Source organism: Pinus tabuliformis, chromosome Q, assembly GCF_031772625.1.
Source record: "Pinus tabuliformis cultivar Carrire ecotype Pingquan chromosome Q, CPIR1, whole genome shotgun sequence".
NCBI classification, from domain to species: domain Eukaryota; kingdom Viridiplantae; phylum Streptophyta; class Pinopsida; order Pinales; family Pinaceae; genus Pinus; species Pinus tabuliformis.
In genome coordinates this window covers 20589475-20616111 of record NC_142296.1, presented here as the reverse complement: position 1 = coordinate 20616111, position 26637 = coordinate 20589475, and the positions used below count along the sequence as shown (strand labels likewise).

The 26637-nt window shown below is 38.7% G+C and overlaps 1 protein-coding gene across 4 annotated transcripts in view; it reads left to right on the top strand.

Moving 5' to 3' along the window:
• The window catches only part of LOC149218077 (Cyclophilin-like peptidyl-prolyl cis-trans isomerase family protein), a 140516-nt gene that overhangs the window by 97817 nt on the left and 16062 nt on the right, over positions 1–26637 (top strand). For all 4 annotated transcript variants that reach the window (XM_089383802.1, XM_089383801.1, XM_089383800.1 and 1 more), the window contains 2 exons: positions 24393–24416; positions 24557–24739. In XM_089383802.1, the coding sequence (XP_089239928.1) occupies positions 24393–24416; positions 24557–24739 (207 nt within the window). The remainder of the gene's footprint in view (positions 1–24392; positions 24417–24556; positions 24740–26637) is intronic.

The following is a 26637-nucleotide window of genomic DNA, read 5'->3' as shown; positions in this document are numbered from 1 at the left end:
TCTTCTGGTGGAGCATATCTCTGTATTCCATGGTCGGGGTCACTGCTAGATCAAGACCAGAGGTAACTATTGATCACAAATATTTAGTGTTCCTAAAGGCAGAGTCAACATTGGCATTGCTTGAGCTAGAATGGTGAATTTCCTGAAGGAGACAATATCTACCGGTGCGCTAATAGGAGGCTGAATTTTATATCAGTTGTTGACCATAACACTCAGATATTAGAGTAGAGTATATAATTGTCGCTGGTCTGCTACAGGAGTTAAAAGGTTGAATTTATAAGCTAAGAAAAAAAGAGGCTGTTTTGTTGCTTGCTGGATAGACAGACTCATATCTGTTGCGTTGAAGGTTTATGGGGCAAAAGGGTCACAAGTTACTTATTGTTTGACTGATACATAATTAAGAAGCAAGTGTTGTTACTTCATTTTATTCACTAGATTGACCTGAAGAGTGTATTTGGAGCACATTGGGAACACAATTGTGTTGCTATCTAATATCAGGTTCTGTCTCTCCTATCTGTTTCCTGTGTATTCAAAATTTAAATGAGAGAGGACTGCTCTATGAGTACCATTTCCAATATATCAGTAATTTGTAGTTTTCTAGGTTTGATATAAGAGGCATAGAATTGTTTTGAGTTCTGTGGGCACTACTACTACTCAAACTAGCAGGGGTCCTAGGAGGGGATCCTAAAAGGGCAGCTGCTAGGTTGGGCAACAATGGAGCGATATCCCACTATCACCTCAACTAAGGCTCCCTTCTCTTTACGGACTTTCACCGATGGGAGGAGACCCAATATAAAGGGAATTACTAGATCAATGAGTCAATGAAAGGATGGGGAGTGATTCCTAAGGCCTATTCACAAGAGAGACTCAATTGTATGGTTTGCTTGCTTGAGAAGCAAAGTATAAGGCTCCCTAGGAAGGACCAAGGGGATTTCAAGGTCTAGGGTTTGAGGATAAGACTTGTTAGGAAGATGCCTAGTCCCAAAAATCCCTTGTGAAAACTAGGTTTCCAAGTGGTCTTTGTGAAATTAACTTCAATAGGTTTGGGATCACACGGGACCAAGTGGACCCAAACTTAGGTCAAGGGGATGGAATTGATCAATCAAGGGTGTGCTTGACCTAATTGAGGTGGAAAAGTGGATCAAAAGGAAAAATTTCTTTGATTTTGATGAAATGATCCAAATGACGTCACTAGCCAAGGCAAACCTAGGGCAAGAAATAGTCCTTTAGCTAGGGCTTGCTATATCTCGAGATCCCATCGTCGGATTTGCTTCAAATTTGGAGGGCCTCTAGAGCAAACATCAACGCAATTGTGGACCAAAAATCGAGGTGTTTGGATGGCTAGATTGTGAGATAATTGATACCATAGGTGACCTATGTAGGCTAGGCCTAGAAAAAGAGGGAGGTGAAAAGAATAAGCGTTGAAAATGATCACCAATGGTGGAATAGTGGGTTGTCCTTTGGGAGAGGAGTCAAGGAGAATTTGTAGTTTGGAATAGATTCACTTGGTCAAGGAGGCCTTGAAAACGATTTCGCATGGCATGAGCGAAGTAGCTTCAAGGTATTTACACTTCGATTTGCAATATTTGATGACTTATCAAGATAAATTTTGACACAAATTATCTCTAGGAACATTCACTCATTCATACATGGCCCATGACATGATGCAACGCTATAAAAGATCAAATTCCCACAATTTCGCATAAGAAAAACAATAAATTTCAGCCTAGTATAGCAAAAATCCCAGCAACATGCATGTGACAAAAGTAAATAACAAGAATAGCATTAAAAGAGCACTTACATGTAAGAAAGAGTATATCCAATCATCAAGATATGCCAATAGAGAAGCTCCAAGACAAAATGAAAGAGATCCAAACATCAAAATTCATCCATTCATCCAAACTCGTCCTCCAAGAAGGATAGTGAAATTCTCACAAGAGGAGATAACCCAATCCAAGTGATGATGATCAAAATGAATCATCTCACTTCTATTTATACACTCTCTAATGAATTTGATTTAGCTAAATTGGCCTAATTGAGCCCCTAAAATAAAATAATGTGCATAATAACAATACTTTTGGTGACAAGCCCACCAAATAGCTCAATAATACAAGAATAAGCCTCTCAAGAGGGTCAAATGATCAATAAAGTGAGTCGTTGGGCCTTTGAGGAGGCCTAATGAAGTCCAAGGGGTGCCATGATGTAGAAATAGACTCCCAACATAGTGGACAAGGGGTTGGCCCCTTGTTTTCCAAGCAGGAACTTGTGGTGCTCCTAAGTGGGTGTGGGGGCACAAGGACATCCTCATGGGTATCCAAGTGGATGGAAAATGCCTTAGACCTTCTGTAAGGGCTAGGATGGTGATGTAAGCCCTCCCTCTGCAGTTGGAGACATCTGCCAAGTGTGTGGTGCAAGTGTGGTGCTCGTAGGGCATGGTAGACCAGGTGCATCATCCTCATCCAAAAGGTGGAACACGAGTAATCAATGATCACTGCTGGGGATCCAGGAAGTAATCTCTGCTATGGTGGAGGCCCATCCCTCTCAACGCTCATCCTACAAGTGCCAATGTGGCCCTCTGGAGGGCTAGGACCCTGTATAGAGAGACCAAGCCCCAAATGGAAACCCACCTGCAATCCTGCGTAAGATCCAATGCATCTTCGTGCCCTCCAATACAACGAATCATTAGAATAATCAAGAAAAAGAGCTTACAAGTCAAGGAATCAATGGGGCACTTCATGGTGGCATGCACTTCCATAGTGGGCTTTGGTATGTACAAGTGTCTCCAAGCTCAATAAGTGGGTAACCAAGAACCCTATTAGGTGGTTTCGAACTTTAAAGGTGGTGACATGTCCATGGTACGTCTCTCAAATGATGGGTGGCAATGATATAATAATGGAGCAGAGTGGCGATTGGGGAAATTATCCAGGCCACATGTCATGGTTCATGGGTAGCTACAATAAAGGAAGCCCACACCTGGGTATGTGAGTCTAAGGGGGAGCAAATCGTGGTACATGAGTTACCTCGACCTTTGTTTTACCACCCTTCTTCATATGCCTTTTGCCTTTTATTGATTTTTCTTCATAAATGCTCGGGGCTCCAGGGGATGAGAGCATGATATGTAATATGTAGCAGTGGATACCCCCTTAAGGTGGGGTGGTTCATTGCCCACCAGGGAATGGGACAATCATGGGTTCCTTAATGATAGAGGGGCCTCATTTAGGGCCCATAGGAACTAGGGTGATGGCCATGGATAAGGGGTAGAGCTCATGTTTGGCTCTTGCCCCTGTGCTAAATTTGTGTGTCCCAACCATTTTTTGCATTTTGTAGTACATTTTCTATTGAGAGTGGCCAAATTATGCTTTTTCTGTTCTTTTTAGCTGCATCAACCTCCGAGGCATTGTTTGAGGCCCGACCCAAGGTGTGGTCAAGGGAAGGGGGAGGCTAACCCTATGTGGACCCAGTGGACACATGTGGACTCGGATGGGAACAAAGATGAATGGGGCTAAAAATAGTGGAAGGAGAGTGATGTAGGTGGTATCAGGAGGCGGGACTATGCAATCAAAATTGAGATTTCCCGTGTAGTGCCAACCCTAAAGCTAATGGTCAGTAAAGGAGATCCCACGAGACTAGGATACAAGGGTAACCACCTAATCAGGCAGTGGAGACAAGAATACAAGCCTAACCCACTCTTTCCGCCGAACCCCCCCACCAATCCAAGCCCAAAAGTGCCCATGACAAGTATGGAAAATTAGTAATTACTCCACTATACCAATGAAAAACCATACCTTTGGGGTCGGGAGGCCCATCTTCAAACAGACATTCATGACAAGTGGTCGAGGGACCACATGGTTGGCTCAGGTGGCGAAGACAGTGGCACATTGATTTATCTGGGCGCTACTGGTTGCTGGATGAGGACCATCTAGGAGAAAAAAAAAATTCTCCTGCGCATATTACCCACAAGTGGTGTGTAACAGGCACATGTTGAAGCATTAGATACATCATTTGAACCACTGGGAGATATAATTTTGATACATATGGTTCACTGCATTCATTTACTAAAGCTGAAACTACAACAAGTTATCATCAAATTGTTGGTTTCAATAACACCTTTAGATCAGTGAAAAAAGGAAGAAACTGAGCAAACATGGACCGAACCTTCATAGTAATCAACAGATCCTTTTCAAAAGGGATACTTACTATCCTGCAACAACAGCAACCACAAAAAGAGCATGAGTTGGGATACACAATCTTTACACTGGGGACAAATTTGAGAATCATGGGGTTTCAGTAAAATCCCTTCTAAAACTAGAAGAACTTGCTTCACAGGTAGACTAGTTAGATGGGTAGAGCTTGATTTGGGCTCTAAAACCAACCATGCTTGCCATAATACAAAGCAAGTATTTGGAGGGCCCTTGTATAGGAATCAAACTTCTAATTGCCTCTTATCTCTGTAGTATCATGATGTTGACCGCATCCATACCTCGTTACAATGTTGACATAATAAGGAGAATCTTCAAATTGATAGTGGAGACCTTTTAAGATTTGGACAACAATGAGGGCCCTACCTTTGGGAAGAGGCTAGAGGTTCTAGAAGTCATGGCCTTGGTTAGATCTTTTGACATCATGTTTGATTTGGAGTGTGATGACCTGATTCTCCAAAGGTTCCAATGCTTCGTCAGCATTAGAAATCATCATTATGACGTGGTCATAACACATCTGCAGTCCATTTTGTCTTCATGTATGGGAGGTCGTGATGCCATTTGCAGGGAGTTGCAAACTAGATTGTTGACCATTTTGAGGAGAGAACAACTGGTCTCACTTGATGCTTATGAACTAGCCAAAAGGTGGGTTGAGCAGAACATTGGGTTGTTCAGAAGACAATTGACAAGGGAGGAGTTGCTCAGGTATGGTGACCAACCATGCAACGAGAATGAGCTGAGGAGGAAGGGTCTTTGCTTCATCTGCAAGGAACCTTGGGGCCCTAACCACTCATGCTTAAGTGACACTAAGGAGATGACAGGGGTAGAGTAGAAGGAGTTCCCTTTTGATTTTCAGGTTGAGGATACCCAGAGGAGCATGAGTGGTCATGTGGGTATGATGGTAGCGGACCAGGTATGCAATCATGTGAGATGTAGTACGATGAGCAGCGTATTGTCTGGGGAGCAGACTTGCCAAGTGAACGACTGATGATTCAACATTGAGAACGCATAGAGGAGCAGGAGTCAGCTGAGGGGGACAAGCCAGTTGGGGGTTCATGTTAAGCCCATGATAGAGGAGGATGAGAAACTATCTGTTGGAGTAGCCATCGATGAGGAGAAGACAAATGCACAATTAAGCAGCAAGGTTGTAGTTCTTGCAGACACTAGTCGTTAGGGGGTGTTGGAGTCTGACAGATCAGTTTGGCAAGGGGTTGGTAGACTGGGGGAGCTTGGAGTTTTTGGTCAGATGGAGGATATTTTGGAGATGGTGGTGCATCCACCTTTGGGCCAACCCACGGATCAGGTGCAAATAGGTGCACATGCAGCTGGCAGATCTACAAGATGGGATGGTTAGAAGTGATTTTCAGTGACTTGAGGAACTATGGTGGCCAATTTACTAAGTTGCACGAAATGCTGAAACGTTTTGGAGTTTCCGAAACGGGTACGTTTAGAAACGTCACCTCTCAAAAATGGAAACTTTGGCTGAAATGCCATATATGTTTATATATATATATATATATATATAATTTATAAATAAGTGAATAACACATTATCTTGCAAGAAAAAAGGGAATAAGACCCATAGATGACAATTTAGAAGGAAAACCAAGTCTATATTAACTCTCATAGATGATTACATAATGGTCGAGTGTTCGTCAAGTTTCGGAGTTTCGAGTACGAGTACATCCCGAAACGTCGGGTTCCTAGAAGTTTCATGCAACATAGCCAATTTACCACTTTCCTACATTAAAAAGAATATTTTAATTGAAATAAAATAGGGATATGTGCTCAATGATTAAATAATAATAAAATAGGAGGTTCCAGAGGGGTCCATCAGATTTTTAAAAGAGGAGGAGGCCATTGGAGGACATCTTGGATTTGAGCATTATCTTGTGTGAGAGGTTTGAGCCTTGAGGACCCAGTTCTTTATTTCAGTAGCCCAAGGACAGAAACCCTCGGTTGGTTCAGTGAGATTGGGCTAGTTGTTAAAATTGGCAACTAGGGCCAAATTCCACTTTTGACAGCTCCTTTGGGGACGGTAATTGTGGCATTGAATTCCTTTTTTTGAGTGGACCAAATTTGACCTAAAGATCATCAAATTTTGATGAGGAAAAATATTTATTTATTCAAAACAAATTCCAAAAGTCATAACCCTATCAAGGTGGGAAAAATTGAAAATTTAACTTTTGAATCTGCGTCCAAATGTCAAGGTCAACTTCACCTCCATAAAGGCAAATCATCATGTCAAATTATATATAAGGGCAACCTCCATCGTCATTTTACACATCAAAGGAGCTCTAGTTTGTGTCTAAGGTAGCCATGCACTTGAGGAGGTCGAATGGTTGTTTTTTCTAGTTCTTTCTTCTGCATTAAGGATCAAGATTCTTCTGAAGGATAGCCACAGGTATTGAAGAAATCTCTGAGCATTTTGTATGGGCAAATCTGTCATTATAGGTCTGACTTCATGAACAGTAAATGAAGCTGAGTCTGGGTATTATATTCATAAAATTCTCCCTTCATGTAGCCACACTTCAGAAATATGATTCCAGGTCTGCACCAACATGGACCGAAAAGCGTAAGATGGATTCAGATCAGTCCTCAGTACGAGCGAAGGGCAGTTTCATGTTTGTCAAAGAAGCTGCAGTAGTAAGGAGGGTTTTTGGGCAACTCCATCCAGACCCTAGTTGACTTCTGTTTGGATCTTCAGATTGGCAAGCCTTTCTGACTCTAAATCATTGTATTCTTTCTCTCTCTGCTGAACATTCGATGATAATAATAAGATGAATTGCTCAAGGGTTTTCCCCAACTTGGGGTTTTACCTTGGCTTGTGCCAATTACTGTGTTCTCTTATCTTGGCTTGTCTTCTACAATTATGTTGAATGTTCTTTCATCAGTTACTGTCATAAGTTAATGGTTAATGCTAATGAATTAATGGATGTATTTGATCTAAGCAAAGAACAGGCTATCTCAAAATTTAACATGGTATTGGAGCTAGGAGAGGACAAGCCCAAGAGTACTGAGCAATCTCAAAAGGAGTATTGACAATTCTCTCTGGCATCATACACTGATGAATCAAGTCCAAGGCAGATTGAACCCTCGATTCACCACTAATTCTCCATACCAGCCAATTTATCTCGTTCAGGCTGACTTTCGCGAATTCTGAGCTTCCTGGGTTTTTTTTTTAATCGATTCGTTGAAATTTAAAGGGTTTTGAATCTGGGGTTATTCTCGAATCTTAATGCTATGAGGTACCATTGATAAATTTATTCTTCTCGTAAAATCGATGGTTTTCTGATATATAATTCTGTAAAAATTTAAACTCTCCTCGAGGACGATGAAACTATTATATTCAGTCAAATCTGGTTAGTATTGCACGACCCGAGTTCAATTCCTTTGGAGCAGCGTCAACAACTTGTTTTAATTACAGAACTGGACTTGCTCTCATTATCGTCATACATCGATGGTTGCTAGATTCACGCATTGATGGTTGCTGGATTCACTCAGTTTCAATCACGTATCGATTTTGCTATTCTTGCATTGAAGGTTACAGGATTTTCTTATCTCACATCTATATATCGAGGGTAAGTGTGAATGTCCAAATGATATATGTGTGTGGTTATGCTATCTCAAGTCGGCTTCCTTATTAAATAAATTATTAAACTCCATACATTGAAGGCCAGGGAAGAGAATCGATCTGGTTGACAGATTTCAGCGGCACATCTCAACTGCATACACTCGAGTCGTTCTCCTTCAGATTGTTGAGAAACTGAGACTACCATGCTGAGCACTCCTGCAGACCTTCTCTCCGTATAATTTCTTTTTTTAATGACCAGAAAATTTCGATTTTGAGAATATAAGAATTACAGCTTAAATCGGTGAATGATCATGACTCGGATTAATTCTGTGCGCAAGAAAGGCAGAGGGAGCATTGGAAACTGTCCTGGAAACCGCCTTGGAAGTACCCATTCCTGAAGAAACCACGTGCAGTATCCGAGTTTGAGATGGTCAACAAGGTGATTCGAGCACATAACCCGTCCAAGTGCGAAGAGGTAGGATACTTTGTTTTGTAACAGATGTCGCCTGTAAAGTGGTGCATGCAATTGGTCGTTGGTGGCGTATTTGTCTTTCCGTCGACACAACATAAAATTTGATGACCTTCTCTCCGGCAGTTGCAAGCATTTCTCGATAAGTCCCAGAAATCTGAAATCTAGTTAATTTGCAGCTTCTTCAATCAGAGATCATGTGATCTGATATCTGGCAGTCTTGCAGCAGACTTCTGTCGAGTGCACGACTCTTGGATATAGTGTGGCATTGTTTGGGTTTTAAGTCTGAAAAGTTTCGACTCAATGGCAATTTCAGTTCTAAGGAATAATGATGAGGAGATATGACTGTTGGTGTCAAGATCTGAAACCTTGAACCTCATTTAAAATAGTGACAACATTAAAAGCCTCATTGTGTGTTGTAAGTCCAGATATAATGATCTATTTTGTTGCCATTTGAATCTGAAGTTTTCATAGTGCCATTATCGTCTTCATTCTGAAGGAAGTTTCTGAAGCATGTTCTCAAAATATTCAATCCTTGACCTGTTGTCCAGCTGTGCAGAACTGCAATCCTGTTAGTGACCCTAGTTAAAGAAACGCCTCCTTCTGGACCTTCATCAAGTGGAGACTATACGACAGAACTCTGTGACAACATTTCAGGGCAGATTCATCTGCACAGAAAAATTTGCATTAAAGGGAACATCCTGTATATAATCATACATAAGATCGATTCACATGACAAAAACCTATGTTGCATGGGTTCCCGAACCCAGGGGTGGGGTTCTCGAACCCATCCCGGCTTCTCGTCCCCAAGTACTGGATTCGGGTTCGGGTGCTTCTGAGAAGAACCCATAAGAACTGGGTTCTTCTATGAAGAACTAGGTTCTTCATTAAAAAAAATGGGTTATTTTGTCTTGACAGGTACGAACAACCTTGATGATGGGTACTTGGAACCCCAAAATCAGGTTCTTTTGGGTTCTTTGGGGTTCATTTTAGTTTTTTATATTTTATTTTTTAATTAATTTAATGGGCTTCCCCCAATATTCTAAGTAGCTAGTTCTTCATCTTGCGAGAGGAATTGGAGTACTTATGCCTTTATCCATTTAGTAAAGAGAAATATGTTGGGCTCAAAGAAGGCAGAGAACTTAGTGTACGTTCATAGCACACTTCATCTCATATCTCGAAAAGACCCTGGATACGAGGGTCCTTTCAAGAGATGGGACCAATACACAAACGATGCTATGTGTGTGGATGAGTGGATACAACCAGATGGCCTTATTGAGCTACCTCCAATTGCTATGCATGAGCAAGAGCCTCAAGATGAGAGTGATCCCTACCTGGAGAGCATGCTAACTGAAGATCTGAGTGATGTTGATGACATCGCTTGAGGAAGCCATTGTTCACTATTAGATACTTTTATTTTAGTATTTTAAAATTTCCCAGTTCTTGTTTGGAGATGTCTTAAGACAAATTTTGAATGTAGTATGACGATGGACATATATCATGATTCTTATTAATATGTAAACTCCAATTTGCACTTGATATCTAACTAGAAATTTTGAAATTTCATTGTGAATGTTGAATGTTCAATGATGTGCATGTTTAAATATTTAAAGTTTAAATCATAAATATTTTAGTTTTCTTGTTTAAAGTTGAAAAATATACAAATTCATATATATTATAATTTATAAAATTATATATATATATATATATATATATATATATATATATATATAATATACCCCTGACGAACCCACGCACCCTGTTTTGAAAAATGACATACCCGTCCCTGTCCCCGAACCCACGTTTCCTGGCAACATCTTTGATACTTATGGCCTACAGTTGAAGTCATGAAGTAGTCTTCTTGTGAATTTAAGCTGCATGTGAGGGTTGTATTAAAAAAAAATAATTATTGACACTGATTGTTCTCAAATTTCTTGACCACCCTATGAATGGCAGCATTCTAAAATGACTGTTGTAATTCAAAACCAGTGCTAGTCACTGCAACTGAAAAGGCGTTGAACTTCTTGTGAGCCAAGGGTTATGCCAGTATAAAGTTTTCCTGAAACATCCTTTTGAGAATTTGTGGAGCTGACCTAGAAGTAGCTTGTTCTCTGCAACATTTGATTTTTATAATGGAATCTGTCCTTAGAAGAAGCTTGAAGTGGCAGGGCCGTGATTATGTCAATAGGAAATAAATTTTCCTAAATGTTCGAAGATCTGAAGCCATAAATCTCACTATTGTTTATGACTCCAGGTTCAGTATACTCTATGAATGGCAGCTCAACATGTCTTATGGTCTGTTCAACATTATGCCAACCCTATATATCGATAACAGTGTTACAGTCTTGTTCACAATCGAAGCTGTGAACAAGACAGATGTAAATCATGGATTCCTTAGCTTTAAAGCAGCTACAGTGGATCTAGGCATCATCTCATCAGTTAGCTAGTATTATGACCTGTGTGAAGTATTCAACTTTTAAGATTCAGTCCTGATTTGAGGCTCCAGTAGTAATGACTGTAACAGCTATAGTTACATCAAGGTCTGCATGGCAGTAAGTATATTTATCTTGCATTTTTGGATGCGTGTCAACAGCTGCTTTATCACCATTACCCGCTAATCAAAAGTATAGTGGCACTCCTTTTTGCAAGGAATAAGATCGCAGTTGTTGTGTGGAATGACACCAAAGGTATTGATTCAGAATCAACTACATCATCTCATTATTCTGGCAGACTACAACAACAGTTATCAGTAAGAGCAGTTTTAAAATTTCACCTTCATTAGTATTCATAAAGTCATAAATAATGAAGTACAAACTGATCAAGACTTGATGATCTCCATCAGATGATTTTAAGATATAAAATTAGCTTTGTTTCTAAGCATTAAAAGTCTGGTAGAATGCAGCAGCTATTTTAGACTACGTGTGAGGACGTTGGGGTATATCTTGATACATGGTCTAGCCGTATATATTGGATAAGCTACTCATTCAGATTATCTAAAGGACGCTGTGGATCTATCAAATGAAAAGAACACATCTAAGTATTGAGGACCACCCTTACTCCCTAAATAAATTAAAGTCTGAAGTCTGTTACTCTAAAGCACTATCGAAGCTGAATGTATAAATTTAAGGAAACTCTTCAGCAGTCATTTATGAACATATTGTTGTATATTGCAGAATAGAATTCAGAGATTCCATTGCTTCTCATGTTGATACCATATACCACTTTATTTGGTACAGCAATGGTCATTCCTGTTTTATGGCATGTTTGAGTGGATAGATCTCATAATGAACAGGTTGCCTGATAGACAATTTACAAAAACAAGCTTAGGCTTGTGGTCTCCTTGAGTAAGAGGGAGTAAGATCAGTCAAATATTTTCTTCATCAAGATATGCTAGGATCAGAGGATTGCTAAACACTGCTAAGATCTTTGCTGCTAGAATGGCTAATTGTAAGTTAACTATGTGCCTTCATATATACATCTATATGCAGCAGGGTGGAGCAATGAGGCTCCCATTGACGAACCGGTCAGAAATAACCCCGGTTTTCAGAGAGCAACCTGGCACTATTTCCTTTACGAAAGGATCTTTGGTTAAGATGAAAACATTGAGCTCTAGGAGCTCTTGGGGGCTTGAAGTACTTATTGAGCTATGAGCGACCATAGGGTGAGTGGTTCACCTTCCCCTAGTGGTGCGTTGTGTATGGGGTGAGTAGTTCACCTTCCCCTGTGATACCCCGTGGTGGTTGACATGTGTGTAGGGTGAGTGGTTCACCTTTCCCTATGATTGCGGACACATGTGTGTAGGGTGAGTGGTTCACCTTCTCCTATTGATACCTCAGTGAGAGATGCATATAGGCATCTCTTGACATGTCAGTCGGATGTGGTTCATCCTTTCCCCACATGTAGGATGCTTATTCCGTACGATTATTGGTTGACATGTTGGTGGGACGTGGTTCATCCTTTCCCCACGTGTAGGATCCTTCCTATGATTTATTGTTGTGCCTTGTGTAATTGTAGGATATGGTTCGTCCTTTCCCTACATGTGATGTGTGATTGTAGGATGTGGTTTGTCCTTTCCCTACGTGTGATTGTGATGTGTGATTGTAGGATGTGGTTTGTCCTTTCCCTACATGTGATTGTGATGTGTGATTGTAGGATGTGGTTCGTCCTTTCCCTACATGTGGTTGTGAGCAGGATGTGATACATTCTTTCCCTGCTATTGATTTAGTATCATCCTACCCATGTAGTCTGGGACACATGGGAAGTACCTCTCATCTGGCCAATGAGTTGGGAAAAGTGGTTAGGGACCATAGCACTACCGATGGATGCATTGGGTATTGTCGTACTCCCTATGACTAGGATGCATGGTGTTCTTCAACTTAATCGGGGATCAAGTCTGATTGAGGTTTTACCTCTAGACTGACTTTTGTTAGTGGAGGGTGATAAGGTCTTGTGACTCTCTCACAATTCTTCTTCATTATTACATCAGTGTTTCGCAGAGCAGAGCAGAGCAGAGACGAGACACAAAGATGGTTCATGGTGACAGGATGGCATGATGATCAGTGACGATCGCTGATGGTTTGATGGGTGGAATTCTCCCTAGTTAAGAGGGAGTGTTAAACTGGGAAATTAGGGCCAAATTCCACTTTGGACAACTCCTTGGGGGAAGATAACTGTGGCATTGAATTCCTATTTTCGAGAGGACCAAATTAGACTTAAAGATCATCAAATTTGGATGAGGAAAAATATTTATTTTTTCAAATTAAATTCCATAAGTCACAACCCTATCAAGGCGGGAAAAATTGAAAATTTAAATTTTGAATTTGCCTCCAAATGTCAAGGTCAACTTCACCTCCATAAAGACAAATCGTCATGTCAAATTATATATAAGGGCAACCTCCATCCCCATTTTACACATCAAAGGAGCTCTAGTTTGTGTCTAAGGTAGGCATGCACTTGAGGAGGTCGAATCGCTGTTTGTTCTGGTTCTTTCTTCTGCGTTAAGGATCAAGATTCTTTTGAAGGATAGCCGCAGATCTTGAAGAAATCTCTGAGCATTTTGTATGGGCAAATTTGTCATCACAGGTCTGACTTCATGAACAGAAAATGAAGCCGAGTTTGAGTATTATATTCAGAAAGTTCTCCCTTCATGTAGCCGCACTTCAGATATATGATTTCAGGCCTGCACTAGCATGGACCGAAAAGCCTAAGATGGATTTAGATTAGTCCCCAGTACCAACGAAGGGCAGTTTCATGTTTGTCAAAGAAGTCGCAGTAGTAAGGAAGGTTTTTGGGCAGCTCCATCCAGACCCTAGTGGACTTTTGTTTGGATCTTCAAATTGGCAAGCCTTTCTGACTCTAAATCATTGTACTCTTTCTCTCTCTGTTGAACATTCGATGATAATAATAAGATGAATTGCTCAAGGGTTTTACCGTGGCTTGTGCCAGTTAGTGTGTTCTCTTATCTTGGCTTGTCTTCTACATTTATGTTGAATGTTCTTTCATAAGTTACTGTCATAAGTTAATGGTTAATGCTAATGAATTAATGGAAGTATCTGATCTAAACAAAGAATAGGTTATCTCAAAATTTAACACGAGTACCGATCTCCCATCGGTGAATTCATCCAGAATTCACAAGAGAGCTTAGCAGTAGCATTTTAGTTCAGTTTTGGAGTGCCAACACAACATTTGAGTAGATTCTTGAGGCCAATTTTTCATTTTAGCGATTTTGTTGTATCAGCATGTAAACCCTAGTTTTCTATTATAATAAAAGTTGAGATTGTTCTAGTTCACCTTGTTGTTAATTTGTCGTATTTTATTGGTCATGTTTTTACATGGCAATGTTCTGTTAAAGAAATGTTAATTTTTATGGAGTAATTTTGGTTGAGTTAGATTTCCGCAAAATATCCCGTTTGGGATACTAAACACATTGAGTCAATTCTAGATGGAGCCCAAGCATGATCATTGGGTAGCATCAAAGCATGTGCTGAGATATCTTTGTGGTATTGTTGAAGTCTAAAGTATGCTGTAGGTGATGAGATCACGTTGCAGGGATTCTCTAACTCTGACTGGGCTGGAAGTACTGATGATGGAAAAAGTACAACTGGTGGATGTTTTTGTTTGGGCTTGGTAATGATTTCTTGGATGAGCAAAAAATAGTCTTCTGTAGCACTTATTTTTGCTGAAGCTGAATACATGGCAACTTTTGTTGTGACTCAAGAAGCAATTTGGCTTCGGAAAATGCTTATTGGTTTATTTGATTAGATACTAGAAGCTACATCAATATTTTGTGATAATCAAAGTTGTATGAAGTTGTCAGAGAATCCAGTTTTCCATGGCAAGTCAAAACATATTGGCATTAAGTATCACTATATTTGTGACGTGGTGAAGAAGGGAGTAATGAAGCTTCAGTACATCTCCACTAATGAGCAAGCAGTCGATATTCTGACGAAGCCTCTCCCCAAAGGAAAGTTCGTGTATTTCAAAGATAAGCTGGGACTTGTGGAGAATGCCTCTGTGGCTGAGAGGGAGCAATGGTTGACCAAGATCATGTTATTCTTCTTGTGTCACTTGACCAGTATAGGGACATTATCCTTGTGTCAGTGTGACTAGTATAGGAAGAATGATTTGATAGATTAGACAACATTGTGGATAGTCATTCTCTTTGTGTCTTGTACCTTGACTAGTATAGGGAGAATGGTCCAATGAGCATCTTCTTGTGTCTTCTACTTTTGACCAATATAAGGATGTTATCCATGTGTCAAACACATTGACCAATATGGGAAGATGGAAATTTTCCTCTGTCCTTGTACTGAGACCAATATAGGGTTGTTGTCTGTGTCTAGTACAATGACCACTATAGGAAAATGGGTTTAGAGGCTATCTGGTTGGATATGAGCCTCCCAACATCTACGTCGAATCTCGTCTTGGAGAGCTTATTGATGGAAATCATGCATGGATATGATTAATGTCTCTTTTGTAAACTATGTATGGATATGATTGGTACCATGATTATGAGACACTGGTTGATTGATGTCTCTTGGGGAGACCATGCATGGATATGTTAGTACCATGGTGATTCAGTACTGGATGATTAATGATGCTGGTAATGATGAACTTTTAATGATGCTGATCTAATTTTGACTCTTCCTTAAAGAACCTTTCAACTTGTTTGACATCTTGATTGTGATTATGAATACCTCCTTTGCTAAGAGGGAGTGTTGAAATTGTAGCTATGGTCAGTCTTCATAAAATTATTTATTGTCATTAGCATGTTCTTCATATTTTTGTTTTGGTCAAAATTGTATTTTTGTAAAGAAAAATACTATTTTATTTGTAATTACAAGTGGCTCCACATGTGCTAAGTCGGCTTTCCTAGAAACTCACTCATTTAGATCAGATCATCCCTTCTAGATGGTCAAGTCGGTTTGCCTAGAAAGGCACCCATTCGGATCTCATGATGGCTCTATAAAGTGTTCCATTCGTCCTCCTTGAAAGTCAATTTGATTACTCACTTTTGTCTTATGTTCTCCTATGGGAAGGGCTAAAAAGAAGAGTTCAAGGGCAAGACTTGATCTAGTCCGAGTTCTGTGGCTATCGTTGATGATTCAAAGTCTGAGCTTTGTGCTACTGTTGGAGGATCCAAAGTCTGAAATCTTGAGGCAATATAGTTTGATCCTTGTCTGAGATTCCTATTGTTTGAGATATGCTACTAGGCCGAGAACTAGTAGGCTACACCAAGCCTGTTGTTGTGGTTTGAGATGATCTGTTTTGGTTGGAATTTGTTGACAGTTGAAGGGTGCATCTAGATCGAGATCTAGAGGTGAAATTTGAGCCTTACACTCTGTGGTTCGAAGTCACACACTTGTCCATGTTCATACTTGCTATTGAATTAAGGTTAGACTGAGATCCTAGCAAAGATCTGAGAGATCCGAGTTTTGATGTATTTCTCTGAGATATGTGGCATATATATTGTTGAGAGTTATGATATATTTCTTTGAGATCTGTGGCATATATATTATTACGAGTTCTGATATATTTCTCTTAGATTTGTGGCATATATATTGGTTCGAGTTCTGATCTATTTCTCTGAGTCTGAGTTTTGAACTATTTCAGGGTTGTGATTAGGCCAAGGCCTGAGGTCACTTCAAATTTTTCTCTAGTTCGACATTCAAGTCACTTCAAGACTGTGATTTGGTCCAAGTTTCATGCATACTTAGATCTGTATCCTATTCGAAGTCCGAGCCTTAGAAGGAAGGGATTCGAGCTCTATTTTGGTGGTATGGAGAGAGAATCAATCTCTCAATTGTGATCTTGTTGGCAGACGAAGACCTTAGCACTTGTGGAAGCCATCTTAATTGGTCTTTATTATCTATGTCTTGATGTCTTGTTGAAGGATCTCTCTAAGGAAAAGCTTGATTTGGTTTCCCCCTTTGTGGAGTTTTGCCTTGGTCTCTGACCTAATTGTTGGTGTCTCTTGCTATTGTGCATTGTGATCTCTGCTTTCTCATCACTTCTATCGATTGAATTTCTAAAGTGTAATTATTTGATGAAGTAGAACCAACTGAAAGAAGACCTAATATATTAACAAATAATTATCAGTTGTTCAAAAATATTGCTACTTAGTTTTTCAATAGTTAGGAGGACATGATACATTTTCCAAATTATAAATAATGCCAGAATATCAACATGTTGCTCTAATGAAGATAATGTTGGGTTTCCCTGACTAGTTGTATGTGGATGTTCAATGATGGCTTTCTCTACTGTTCAAATGCTACCCTCAGTCATCACTTTGGCCAATCATTGGCCATGAACCAATTTATTTGGTTTAAGTTCCAAGTCAAACTCTTGGATCTTAATGATTCACCTGTGAAAATTGCTCAATCAGAATCCCAATTGCAGCAACCGATGATATTACTGTTATTTGTTAAATTCCTTTAAACAAATTACTTGTAGTTTCCTACGACGAATATCATAATACATACACTGCAACCTTCACGTAATTAAATATTATGCGGAAACAAGAGACTGAGCAAGAAAGAAAATACAACACAATTGACACCGTTATTTTTGGACAAATGTTCCTAGAAAAATCTAATGCGGGAAAACTGGTGCAACAAATTTGAGTGTTTTATTATTATGCAGGAGAAAATCTGAGTACAATTCATGGATGCTCAACTAGCAATATGATACAAGGACAAACTGGACAAAATGAATGGTGAAATGATCTCACTATTACGAACATAAATTGTATAAAATAATGTAAATATAGATTATAATAGTGAAGAGGTGTGTCCCCAAAGGACATGACTGTTCATAAAGGGTCACTTGCCGAGATATATAAGGCAGACCCTCATTGTAACATTGAACCATCACTTATACATTTATATATATAATAAATTATTATTACAAATACTCGTGTATTTTTACATTCAAGTGAACAAGCTATCAGTTTTGTTGCTTCAGTGGTATCAGAGCCATGCTGCATAATATAATCATGCGGGTCTTTGAATGTTGTTTGCCGCACAATATACCATTACGTTCACGTCCTGAATTCATGGAGCAGTTTAGTAAAATTCAATAAGCATTTCAGCATTTAGAAAAATCTGTTGCAGAAGTTAAAGCATGTCGAAAGGAAATTGATAATAAAGAAGATGATAGCGACAGTGGAAACGAAACAAGGTGAAGCAGGAGAAGAATATTGTGATCAGATTGAGGATAATGAAAATGAAGATGTAATAGATAATGATGAATATAAAAGGGATATCAATCAAGATGACAATTCCGATGAGAATGATATAGATCAAGATGATGATCCAGATGAAGATGATGTGGATGAGGACTATTTTGAGAAACGAGAAGATGAACAATATCATAACTATGAGGAAGATGCAGAAAAAGACAGTGGTGATGAAGAAGAGGAATATTGGGAAAATCATAGAGCTCGCAATGACTCTGTAATTGTTGATTTGTGCCAAGGTCAGTTCAAGTCAACATTGGTCTACCCAGTGTGTGATAAAATCTCAATGACATTTGATCCCCTTATCTACTTATCCTTGCCATTATCGTCAACCATGACTCGTACAATGACAGTAACAGTATTTAGTACGAATGGTACTACCCCACCTAAACCTTATACTGATACTGTTCCCAAGCAGGGAAAATGCATGGATCTTGTGAAGGTTGTAAGCATTGCTTGTCCCTTAAGAAACGATGAGAAGATTTTAATGGCAGAGATATATAATCATACAATAATTCGTTTCTTAGAAGATCCATTTGATCCACTGTCTCCTATAAGGGATTATCAACACCTTGCAACATATAGGCTTTGTCAAGAAGAATCACCCTTGCTGGAATTTATGCATTGTCGGAAGGAGGAAGATTAGTTCAGTACTCAAACTACTGGATATTGGAAACCTTTTGGTACACCTCTAATAACAAGGTTGCAGGATGATGTTCACAATGGAGATGACCTTTAGGAAAAATTTCAGATGTTGCTTTGCTCCTTTGCTGCGAACTAAAAGCTTGCCATCCTTCACTCAGATGAACATTGCAAAGGAAAATGGTCATAAAGTAGAGGCTGGTGAAGATGTGCAAATGGGAGATCTTAATGATCAACTAAGTATAAGCAATGGCACTTTAGGTGATGATTTTGAGAGCTTGTTAAACGATAACGGAAAGACAATACCCAATGGCCATTCAAGCTGTCCTGTACCCAGTGAATTGTCATTCCAATTAAGTTTGACAGACGAAAGGGGCACAAAAAAAGATGGATTTTTTTGCAAGTTCTTCAGGAAGACAAGCGACGATCGTGAAAGGAGAGATGGGCAGGATAAGGGTGAGGATGATGATAAGGGAAATACCAGTTGGGATAAGGATGAGGGTTCAGATTTCTTGTCGTTTCAGAGGATATTCAGGATTCACCCAGAAGATGAGAAGACCTTGTCGACTTCTATTGAGAATTGTTCCTTAAGTACTCCTAAAAATAGTCTTGGAACCGAGATTTTTTTTAAAAGACTATTTAGGGATCGTGATCGATTTGTTGAAGATTCTGAATGAATTAGTCTAAAACAGCAACGGGAGAACCAGCCAGGATCTCCAAGGCAGCAGAGTGACAGGTCATCCACTAAACCACCTTTGCCATTACATCCCAAATTCGAAAAGGCACTTACCATGTGTCTTTGGATTTTGTTCAATCACTATGTGATACATCATATGGTTTGGTGGATGTATACCCAATAGAACATTGTAAATATGCCTTGCGGGAGTCATTAGCTGAAATGGGTTCTCCGCTTTACAGAGAGGAAATGCCAAATGTTCCTCAGAATTCTGCTCACAGTATGCCTAAGGAGTTTTGTTCCCTTGCGTCATGGCTCCTCCCTTTGCTTGATCACGATACTGCTACCCGTATTTTGCTATTCGATTCCAGTCGAGGAGAGACAATGCAGGGGTCTAGCAGACAACAAACAATTGCTGGTCAAGGAAGGAAAATGTAGACAGTGTTGTCGGCTATTCACCAAAATCTCCCCGCTACCCAGCTGACGACACCTTTCCACCATCCCGGTGAGATTAAACACTACAATCAAACACTGCGTTTGGAAATCAAATGGTGACGTTGGTTGGGAAATCTGTAACCCGATTTTGACGTCTGTTTTTAAAGAGAAAAAAAAATTGATTGGCTATAAACTATATAACATTAACATGGTTTGATAAATTTATTAATATAAATTAAAAATAATGATAATAATTTTTATTAAAAAAAATTTATTAAAAAAATAAAGAATAAAAATAATAAATATATATATATATATATATATATATATATATATATAATAAAAATGGAATGACCTTAATCCCAAGGTGGTACTATCGACGATTAAAAAAAAACCCTAGTTCCAAAATAATATCACCAAAGAAGACAATTATCAAAAATGATGTGAGCCAAGTGAAGATAATTATTCGAGGTTATCAAAATTGACGTGAACCAAGCGAAGACAATTATTCAAGGTTAAAGGGAAGGAAACTGCCAACAATAAGCTTCGAGGACAAAGCTTTTGAAGGAATGGACAATGTTACGAACATAAATTGTATAAAATAATGTAAACATAGATTATAACACTACATCAAAACAATGATTAATTAGTGATAAATTTAGTGAAGAGGTGTGTCCCCAGAGGACATGACCGTTCATAAAGGGACACCTGCCTCGGTATATAAGGCAGGCCCTCATTGTAACATTGAACCATCACTTATACATTTATATATATAATAAATTATTATTACAAATACTCTTGTGTATTTTTACATTCAAGCCAACAAGCTATCAGTTTTGTTGCTTCACTCACCTTGTCACTGGGAAAATCTGAGTCTGATCACGCTGAACAGGAGCCTCTGCGCAGAACTGCGTCACTCCTATGCAGTTCCTGCATCACCCCTACTAGGTATCACGCTGCTCCTTCTCTAGACCTTCTGCTGGTTGGAAAATCTGAATCTCTGCCTCCCGGCTCCCGGCTACTAAAACTCGATTTCCTCAGCAGGATTTCGATCTCCCTATAAGGCCTGCGCTGCCACTGCGTCAGCTCTGCATGGGCTAGCGTCTGCCTCTCTCTGGATGTCGTTTTGCCCTCTCTTTGCCTTGTACTGTTTGGCCCATGAAAACTTCCTTCTTCCGGATACTCACTGCCCCTCTCTGCAAGAAATCTCCTCGATCAAAATTTCCTCCTGAGAACTTCTCACTTCAGAAATTCAATCTCTTGATCTCTCTATGTCTTTTCCAAATGACCCTCAAGCTCCCTAAAATAATCTTCTCGTTGACATTCAACGACCTAGATTAAAAACTAATCAATAGTTAAGATCATTTTGGCTTGATCCTTGTCTTCTTCTAGAAGTTACACCCACAATTAGATTAATACCCATTAATATTTTTAATTTCCTAAGTCTAGACTTAGGGACCCATTATAAAATATTAATTATTTTAATAAAATTGTCTGTGGGTGGAATTTCCCAAAACGCTTCTGGGTTCTTTGGAATACATGTGCCCAAGCCTCCCTACAAAATTTGAGGCCTAGAGCACATCTGATGCTACCCGAAATCAACATCACCTACCCCTCATCTCGCTGCATTTAGACTACAAGAGTATGTTTGTAACCATATGATGAGGTATGTAGTCCAAATATTTGGCATTCCAGAAGTCACTATGGAAGTATTTGGTGCTTTCACCATGGTGTATGGTTGTTTTTCCGTGGAGGAGTAAGATATCTCTTTGCTCCCTGGATTGCCTTGCTCATGAAAGCGATTAGATGCTCACTTTCATCCCGAATTTTGTGCGATAACAAAACAACCATAGTAACATTAGAAGCAGGAGAAAGGACTTGAAAATCCCTACCATAATCAACACTAAACAAAATGGGAGCCTGGTCTAAACTTTGTTTCAGTGTTTTGAAAATCAAATTGCGAGTTTTTCCCTGAAACGATTAAATCAATGATTTTTTCATTTTGAAAAAATCGTATTTTTTGTATTTTGCTTATTTTTTGCTGATTTTTACTGATCTTATCCCAATTTTTACGATTTTTTATTTTTTCGGACCCTCACTAATTCAATCCTGATCGCGATTATCTCAACATTGCTCTGTTTGATACTTCAAAGGCATTCTTTTGCTTCACTACTCCATTTCAAATTGTGGTCTTTCTTTAGCATGTTTTTTCTTATTTTGTTCAATCTATTGTTGGTCTTGTTTATTGTGTGAAAATTAGAAATAGATTCTAGGGTAGGTTCAACCTCTTTTCTGATATTGGTCCTTAGGGACCTACCTCAACCTTGTGATTGAGTGTGGTGAAGATGATGTTAAAATGTGCAAGTGGTAGTCTCTGTTTGACTTTGAATGGAGTCATGTATTTGATAGGCGTTTGGTTTTTTATTGCCTTACATGTCCTGATTCAGTTAGGTTCAATTTTGGTTTCTCTTTGTTTATGTCAGATGTTTTAGCCTTGGAATATCACTTAGGCAATACCCCACTGGTTGCACCCTACATGATAATGTCAATATGCCTACGAGTCCCATTGATTGCTTGGTCAACTAGTGATATTAATAAAATTTCAATTTCCATTTCAAGTTCTATTGATGATCAAAACTTACCTCAGGTTAGGATTTACGATCCACGTTGCTAATTTCCTCCGACCCGTTGTTGGTCATGATTATTGTGTGAAAATTAGAAATAAACTTCAAAGGAGGTTTCACCCAACGTTGCACGAAGTGGGGACACTGAAGCGTCATTTCCCAAAAATCTCAGAAGCGAAGCGTCTCGAAAGTGTCTACTATATATATATATATATATTTTGCATTTATATTAAAAAAACGTCCAAAATACCAAATTAGTTGTAGAAGATGTGGAAGCATGCATATTTGTACATAAATCAAGATAGATATGGCATCCATTGTACATTAATGATTAACTATTTGAGCATCAACCATTTAGATGCATCAACCATCTAGAATCTAGATTCTTCTCCTCTTTTTTAGCCTTTTCCTCTACCTCGATTGTCTAGGGATAGTAGTCAACATTGCCCAATTTATCAAACTACCTAATCCAAGCCTTAAAATATGGTAGAAAAAGCTTAACATGCTTGATTGATGATTTTGACTTGATTGAAAGGTAATTTTTTGCTAAGGGCATGACAAAGGAGTTCAACAATTAACACCACCAACACTAGGGTACATATAGGGCTTGGTGCCCTTGATTAAATGCTAATCGCATACCCTCATACATGATATAATCTAATGAAATGCCACAATCCCTTTGATCTTGAATCTTTGAAAACTGTTAAGTCTGCTAAATTTTGAATAGGATATGAAATTCTATTTTCTCCATATGAAGTCTAAGAGGCTGGAACCACTCTCAAACATCCTGAGTCATTTCATGGTAATGTTAAAAATTTAAGTAAAAGGATGAAAATGAAAAATAAATGAGAATGTCACTTTTACTTAATTTAACATTAACATGAGGGAGCATCTAGGAAGCATTAAGGGAGCACATTGGGAGTGTCCGAGAAGCCCCAACCCAACTTTAGTCAAAGAAAAAGTAAAAAAATATTTAGAACCGTGTGGAACTGCCCATCTCCCTTTGGATCTGCTTGGGATCCATGCTCGATCCGTCGCGGATCAGGGGAGGACCTGTCGTTGGATCTGCAATTTGGAAATCCGGAACCGCAGATCGGGTTGGCACGGTTCTGAATTTCTAGGAACCGTCTTCGCCAACCCGATCCGCGGTTCCGAATCCCGAAATTCCGAATCGTGGATCCGACGATGGATCCTTACGGAACGCGATTCCTGGTTTGGATCCTTGTTGTGGGGGGGGTTCGTGCAACACTGGTTTCACTTCCTTTCTGATGTTGGACCTTAGGAACCTACCTCAACCTTGTGATTGACTGTGGTCAAGTTGATATTAAAAAGGTGCTGAGTGTTGATCTATGGTTGACTTTGAATGAAGTCATGTCTTTATATGCATTTGGTTCTTTGGTGCCCTAGATTCTCTGATTCAGTTAGCTTTGGGCAAATGCAATTTATGTGGGGGTGGATGTTTTCATGGTGTACACTGCTTTTTTTGTTATATGTCGATACTTATTAAGTTATTTGTCTCTAAAAGATACATACAATCTAAAAGCCTTTGAATATTAAGTTCTTTAACTTGTAGCTATTTCCTAGAGTTATATTAATATATGGCTGTCTTTGATGGGTTTCCTTTCAGATAAGATGGTAGTAAAATTTGACTGTCTTAAGTTTAGTGACTTAATCTTCTTTTCTAATTAAATGCATTCAGAAGGCATTTTGTGGTAAAGACTCGTACAATAAACTTTGTATATTCAATAGGCTCAACTTTCCTGTTTTGATTCTTGTATTTGTTCATTTCCTCATACATATTCTACTGTTAAATTTTTTTATCAAAACCTCGGGTTTATTGATAATTTTTAATACATGCTATATAGCCATATTTGGGTCTGAATGTTAAGGGCTAATAAGGTCATAGCTGAATGGATCTTATGATTTTTTGTTAGGACAACCAAAATCCCTGTTTTCTATATGTCCAGTTCAATTAGGTGTTGTTTGGTGGTCCCTTGTACGTTACTACTGATGACAGATAAAATGTTTCTTATTGCAGAAAACTTCCGGGCTCTTTGCACAGGTAAGTATGACACAGTGCTTCATCAATCCATTTTCAGCATTTATAAATTCTGCATTAATTACAGAGTAGTCTTGTTATATGAATTATGGGACATATCATTTTCAATGTCTAAGGGATTCATGAAGCCCTGTTTATTATAGGTGAGAAAGGGAAAGGAACCACTGCAAAAGATCTGCATTATAAGGGAACTCCTTTTCATCGTATCATACCTGGTTTCATGATTCAAGGTGGAGACATAGTATTTGGAGACGGTAGGGGTAGTGAGTCAATTTATGGAAGCACTTTTCCTGATGAAAATTTCAAGCTGAAGCATTCCAGTGCAGGTCAGTAAACCGTTTCTATCTCTTGTGGCACCTTACCTTTCTTCATTAATTTAGAAGTTGTATTAAATTTTGTCAATGCATATTATTGTCTCTTTTGCAGTTCATAAATGCATATATTCAAGGTGACTTACTCCTTGACTCCTTGGATGGTTCAACAAGGTTTTAACAGTAACTAAGTTGTAAGAGCATGTGTATACAGTGAAAAGATTGAAAGGCTAGCAAATGTGCTGACCCTCAACTACGTGACTTAAAAGTGAAATGCTTTATAAGGCTGAATGGATGGGTGTATACTGAATTTTATCTAGACACATTTTATCTTTGCAATACAAGATTTCATGTTAGTGTTTTTCCTACAAAGATACCAACACAGGCAAGATTACAGGAACTGATTTGTTTTATTTGGAGTATGCCTGGGGTGCAGCATTTGCTTTAATATTATTTTCTGACCATATTGGCAGCATATGTTTTGAGCAATCAATGAAGCACCTAAATGCTACAAAACCCAATTTTGAAAAATTATGCACCGCCTTCATATTGCGGGAAAAATATACGGTTGAAAGGTTGCTGGAACTGATTCGTTTCAATTAGAATACTACTGGGTTGTCTATAATTATGGATGGTTGGACTCATAGTCACCTAGTTCATGTTCAAGTTCGACAACACTGTAATTAGGAAGAAATTCACCCAGGCCTAAAACATTTGGTAAATTCACCATTAAGTTCGAAAGGGGAGATTTCAGTTAGTTATATATAAATATATCAACACAATATATATAAATTATATCTAAGATTTAAAATATATAAGTTTTAAATTTTATAGCCTCTATAACCATCTGATATATGTAAGGCTTTTCATATCAATATATATTAATATATACATATTTTCTATATAGAGGAACCAGAGTAAGTTTCCTAGGAGAGAGAATAATGCTGCAAAAAAGATAATCCTTGACTCTCCTGATGTTTCAGACCTCATTCACTGCTGGTGGTGTCTTTGAGTCACTTGTGAATCAAATGCAGAACTAAGAATGTTGTGTGACTGTCTCGTAGATAGTTGCATTGCTCTGTTGGTGAAGGCTGAGACAATCGCATCACTGGACAGTTGAACATCGCCAGATTGTCAAGCATGGCAAGTGCTTCCTGGTAAGAGCACTGTGGTGAGACCGAGAGTTGAGATTCAGGATAGATGTGGGTAATAGAAGTTTTGGAGAATTTTTTGAGTATCAGGTTAGAGAAAAGTGAAGCATTGGGCAACTTAATAGGTTAGGACTTAGTACTTGGGTTTTCTTTTCATTTCATTTTTTTATAAATATTTTTAACAAAAGAAATTTAATGAAAATAACTACCTTGTAGTAATAAATTCATACAACAATTCATACTAATTTGACTGGCTGAACTTGTTTGTTGAATTTGATTGAATTTCAACTGCACTTTGAAATTCAGTGAATATTGAGTTTCATGCTTCAATTGCAGTAAGCTCTATTCTTAAGGTGGGATTGATACAATGAGTAGGCCATTGTGAACTAGATGGTCATGTCTTTTTCACGGCCATATTTCTTGAGAGTAGTTTTTGCTTTGAAATGGATGAACAAAAAACATGTGATTGAGCATGTTGTCTCAGATAATGTGGCTTTGTGATATGGATGTGCTTATGATGGGTGATGGTTACGAGGGAAAATTCCATGTGTTGGACAGTTGGACTAGAATGACACAGCTGTTTAACACTATCACAGAAATGCTTATTAGCAGGGTGGACAAGTACAATACTCACTTGCAAGTGAATATCATTTCACCCCCAAACTAATCTCATGGTGTTCATGTTATGAATCTAATGTCCATGAGTTGCAGACATTAGTAGTTTCAGTTCTTTCACAAGTTGCCAACACTTTCACTGCTGAG